Here is a 6,066-nt window from a genome sequence, read left to right on the forward strand (position 1 = left end):
AATATGAATAGAGTTTATTAATTATGATTAATACTTTATATTAGGAAACAATTAATTGATTAAAAATTGAATGGTTGAGATGAGGGTTGTATAGGATGTAGGAATGGCAAAGGGTGTAGAATAACATCCCTATATATATATATATATATATATATATATATATATATATAGGAGTTATTGTGCAACTCTTGGCATTCATACAACGAATACAACCCCATCTCATCTATCCAAACTTCAATCTATGGTCAGTGAGCATCTCATAGCATAAATGAAATTAAAAGCAATTTGATTGACACTCACTTTAGAAAATAAGGGCAAATTTTGAACAGTGAAATTCATTAGCCTGCGTTTCTTTAGACGTGATATTCTCAAGATTCGAATTCCGATAATTACTCTGCAAGATCAACCATTATTGAACAGTTTGGGTAAGGATTGATGAAGAAATTGAGTTATATTACAACAACAGATGGCAAACAAAAATTAGCGTGGTATCATCATTGTAGGAAATCAAGGTAAAAGAATAGTTGATTTCATTTGGAATTAGGATTTTATAAAACCTAATTTGTGGTATTTCTTTGAATCGGTCCGGAAAAGGAGCGAACAAATCATGATCAATAATTCTTTCTCTAAGTTTAATAATACTGCAACAAATCCAGTTGTTCTGGGCGAAGAAGATGATGATAATTTTGTAGTGAAACCAACGACATATCAAACTGATGAACGAAATCACTTGTGAACTAGAAACAGGGGCTTCAACAGATGTTAAGGTTAGTAAAATGACATCTTTTTTAAGATTTTAAAGAGAAAATGTGAACAAGGGACACAATGTGTTTGACATAGTTTATTGTTACCTTACTGTTTACTACTCCAATTAAGATATGGAATAAATCTTGTTGCATTGTTGACATAGTAATAAATCTAATTACATTATTGAGAGGATGATATCCTTTGTTATGAAACTTATAAAATTATGAATCAATTTGAGATCTTAGAGGCACTAGTTTGACATCATGAAATTCCTGATATTATGAATCTGAAGGATGAGTCTTGATGCATTATTCAAAGATTTTTAGTTCATTTATTACGCCACTGAAGTTATGGAATGAATCTTGTTTCATTGTGTACATGGTAATGAATCTAATTGCATTATTGACATGATGATATCCCTTGTTATGAAACTCATGAAAATATGAATCAATTTGAGATCTTAGAGGCATTAGTTTGACATCATGAAGCTCACGATATTGTAAAACTGAAGGTTGAGTCTTGATGCATTATTCAAAGAATTTTAGTTGATTTATTACTCTAGTAAAGTTATGGAATGAATCTTGTTTCATTGTGTAATCAGTTCTTAATCTAAATGCATTATTATAATTTAAATGCATTATTATAAGATTCATTTTGAAGTGAATTTGAATACGAAGCTATGTATGAAATCTGGAATGAATTCAAATGCGTTATGGTTGTGTTTATAATTTCTTATACATGGATGCATTTGGTTCAATGATCAAAGTTTCATTCTTTTCAATTCATTAATTTCATGTAAAATTCATCAAGATGCATTCTGTAATCAATTGGAATGCATTCTAGGATGAATATAAATGCATTATGGTTTCATTTGTTTATGTTGTTTATCAGGATGCAATTGGTACATTGTTATAAGATTCATCCATTTGAATTTAGATCTGAATATGGATGCATTCTGGATATATGTATTTCACTTTCTAGTTGCATTATTTCTCCATTGAATATGAAATATAGTACATATTATGGTATGACGCATGTTGAATGCAATATGATTACTACAATATAATGTGATTAACGAACTTTATTGAAATGATTTTAGTTGATTTATATGTTATTTGTCAACTGCAGACGATGGTCATGAAGATATAATGGATGATAATAAGCAGTTCAACGACGATAATACTATGTCAAGTAGATCAGGAGAGAAAAGAGCTAATATAGAAATAGATGCAATTAGGGTTATGGACACGAAAGCTGCTAGATCTGAACATCTAATTTTGATTGGTAATTTTCAACTAAAAATGATCAATCTAACATTTCATCCTTTACCAATAGATGGATATGAGTAGAGTTAAAAACCGAGCTTCCTTTGTTGGTACTTGTAGATTCATCATATTCAAAGCATATAAAGAGACAACGAATAAGACAAGGTTCAAGCAACAACAAATAAGGTAACTTTCGTTGTATTAAAATAGCATAAATCTATATATGTAGAACTACAAGATGATGGAAATATTTAATTTCAAGCGATGTTGGGTTGGAAAACAGAAGCAGTCCTAGAAGAATCCCAAAAGTAAGTAAATGCAAATACCTTAAATTTCTCAAAATTTAAGAACTGATGTACATGTTATATGGAACTAACATATTGTGATTTCAATAAAGTGATTGTAATAACTCTTATCTATTTAAGTTAAAAAACATATTATATGTTAGTGACCGTATACATCAAGTAAAGGGAAATTTAGATGCATTTATAGTTGGCATATCTAAAGGCCTTAAACGGTCGGGATAATTAATGAGGGGCTTTGTGTATTCTCCAAATCAAAATCGTCAATGTGATCAAGTATATATAGGAGGTAGGTCTACAAGCAAAAAAAAAAAAAAAAAAAAGAAGAGAAGTTTGGAGGAAGGGAACTCATATAAGGGGAGAAAATCGACGGTATTGTGCATCGTAGCTAATTCGACGCTAATTGGTAAGGGGGTGTTTGGTTCATGGAATTTGGTGGAATTGGAATGTCCAAATCTTTGACAAAATTCCAAATGCCATGTTTGGTTCACATAATAGATGTGAAGGAATTCTTCCAATTCCAACAAATTCCTTAATTCATTGATTTCACAATTCCACCGCATATACCACGGATTTCAAATTCCAATCCAACAAATTCCTTAGCCCTCATCCATTCATCGACGTTGTATCTTGATTTGCTCTGTTCTGCTATGCTCGATCTCCTTTGCTCGATCTTGTTTAAAACTAAGAATGGCAACGGGCCAGGTTCGGGCCGATTATTGGTATCCCCGTCCCAGAAACCGATAACTAAAACCGTCCCCGTGATTGCCCCGATCCCCGTCGGGGATCTTATCGGGTCCTCACAATTTCCCGATCCCCGTTGAGGAACCCGTTAAGGTAAAAATTCTCTTTTTTCTGTTCACAGTTGGTTGTAACTGAACCCAAAACCGAAACCCTAAACAGATCTAAAAAAATTACAATATGTTAATTTTCACAACTAAAAGTAAATTACAATTTTTTTTAAAGATACAAGTTTAAATGTCTCAAACATAATCGAACCAATTACAGACAATGTATTAGATTACAATATAAAACTAAACAGAACTTCAAACATCATACAACTAAAATCACGATTTCCCAATTAGAAAAATAAACTAGACTTTTTCGTGAGCCTTATTTGGGTTGTTGAAGTGAAGTGGATAAAAGTTTTTTAAATTTTAATGTTACTATTTTCTTTTAATGATATTATATATATATATATATATGTATATATATGTGTGTGTGTGTGTATATATATGTATATAAATTAAAATTAATATATATACACATATCAGGCTGGGTCGGGCCGATGATCACCGTCCCCACCCACGTCCCCGTTAAAATCCCCGAATTTATCTCCGATCCCCGCCCCGTCCTTGATAAGATGTCCCCGAACGCAGCTCAAAAGTTTCGGTTTTCGGTTTTCACCATCGGTTTCGGTTTTTTTGCCTCTAATTTTGTCGTTGAATTCCATGAAAGAAACAACAAAAATTCCAATTCCGTTAAGAATTCCATTCCAATTCCATCCAACCGAACGCAATCAAAAGACATGGTCAAATTCCATCAAATTCCGTTCCATTCCCTCACAGTTAAATTCATTTGATGAATTCCAATTCCATCGAATTCCATTCTACGAACCAAACGCCCCCTAAGTGTTTCATACCCATTGTCTAAATTATGTTTACTAGATAACCACTCTAGTCGTTCGATCGTTCAGGTGGGTTCCCGAAGGGGCAATGGTGACAAACGGACACCGAAAGCACCCCCACCGTTCTTCACAACGGTAATCACGGTGAGATTGGGTTGATAAACAGTGACCCTCATGTCAGTTCTAGGAGATAGAACTTATGTTTAGTGTGTGTAAGTCAATATATTTATATAATGGATGGACGATGTTTCGTTGCTACGATGAATTGAAGGGTTAAAAACTCGTTACGATGAGAGGTTTATCAAGTCTCATTAATTCTATGTGTTGATTCACCAGAGTTTAAGAAATTAGAGCATAGGTACTGCTCGTCGGAAACTGCTTGGGATTATTTGGAGAAGTGATACACACACATATATATATATATATATGTATATATATATATGTATATGTATATATATATATATATGTATATGTATATATATATATATATAAAGGTATAAGAAGTGATGCATGGGCAAAAATCGTGCTTGGTGAAGTTGTTACAGTGTGTGTGTGTGTATATATATATATATACATATATGTATATGCATTTTATGCATGCACCATCATTCATATATATATATATATATATATATAAAGAACTGTTGTTGGATGCTAAATATATATACCTATATATATATATATATAAATCAAATTGTAAACTAATAGGTAAGCATGGTTTATAAAAAAAATAAAACAAATAAATAAATAAATAAAAAGTGTCAAGAGGACTAGTCGATCATCTCTAGGGAATGTCGTATGTTACAATCAACATTATGGTCTTTGATCTGTAGGGAGACGCTAGCCACTTAAAAGAGCGCTTGGGACAATAACTACTATGGTGAGTTATACGTAACTTTCATAAAAATGGTTGCACATTTTATTTACAATTATATGCAAGCTTGCCTGGAATTTTCTTGATTTATTTGATTATCATGTATGCGTAAACGTGCCATATTTAATAAAATATGTTGTGTGGCAATGGAGGGTGTACTACGTTATGATACTGTAAAAACGAGCGTGCTTTGTGAGCTTGTCTAAGCCGTAAGTGCGGACATGCTGTGTGAGTTCGCCATGTAATGTTGTGTGAGGTAGTGATCTCCCATAACACCACTAGTTTTATGAAGTATGTTGTTTAAACCATATGCATGAAAAATTATGACGCTTTGTGAAATCTATTTTTTTTACGTTGTGTATACATTAAAATCGTTAATTCACTAGGCTCTTGGCTCACCCAACTTCTTGAAAAAACAATTATGCAACCAGGTCGTCTCACACTCGGGAATAGTAGCAAGGGAAAGGAGAAAGTTTAGAAACGGCTATCGCAGAATAAAGGCTTGACGTGGAGACAATCCGAGACTTTGATATGATCATATGATTAGATAAATGATCCTTTAAGTTTTATTTGTTTTTTTTTTAAAACTTCTGTTGCATTGAACTATTTAGACCTTATGGCTTATTTATATATGGACGTTTACTGTATTTAAATTAAAAAATCAGGTCTTTACAAGTGATATCAGAGCCTTAGTTTAAGAGAAATAGGTTATTAATTTTAGCCTTAGCTTAAACTGAGATGGAGTATAAAATATAGAAACAGGGAAAAGGTTATATGAATTAATATTGTTATAGTTGGTTTAATTTGCTTTTAAGTTTTGAAAGTGTGTTGGAAGATGATAGATTCTTCACTGTGGTTTTGTAGTAATATGGTTTATACCAAACATACTAGGAGCATTGGTCGTCGAGGAGGTAGGGCCGAAAGTAGTGCGGTAGCTGGACTAGGACCAAAGAGTGGAGTCGGGGAACATGACCGTACAAGCTCTAGCCACATTAGCAGACGCTCTAGGAGGTTGAGGAGCAGTTCTAGGGGTCACGCGAGTGTTTCAAGAGTTGAGTCATCTCAACCCACACCTGTAAATGATTCTTCCTATGATCCAATAGAGGAACCTTATGAGGAGTACACCCCTAGCACGCCTACTCGTGAGGACTTAGAAGAGAATATATCGAATTTACGTGGTAAGAATGCTGAACTGAGAACAGAATTGTCTAAGATTCAAGTGGAAAAGACCAAAGTGGAATTGTGGTTGAA

At 33.1% G+C, this 6,066-nt stretch overlaps 1 protein-coding gene across 1 annotated transcript in view; it reads left to right on the plus strand.

Moving 5' to 3' along the window:
* The window catches only part of LOC112499969, a 10,015-nt gene extending 5,673 nt beyond the window's left edge, over positions 1-4,342 (plus strand). The window contains exons 4-6 of the mRNA XM_025103230.1: positions 1,639-1,648; positions 1,876-2,031; positions 4,278-4,342. Of these exons, the coding sequence (XP_024958998.1) occupies positions 1,639-1,648; positions 1,876-2,031; positions 4,278-4,342 (231 nt within the window). The remainder of the gene's footprint in view (positions 1-1,638; positions 1,649-1,875; positions 2,032-4,277) is intronic.
* Positions 4,343-6,066: the final 1,724 nt, after the last annotated feature.

This window comes from Cynara cardunculus (assembly GCF_001531365.2).
Source record: "Cynara cardunculus var. scolymus isolate 2C chromosome LG 17, CcrdV1, whole genome shotgun sequence".
In the NCBI taxonomy this organism is placed as follows: Eukaryota; Viridiplantae; Streptophyta; class Magnoliopsida; order Asterales; family Asteraceae; genus Cynara; species Cynara cardunculus.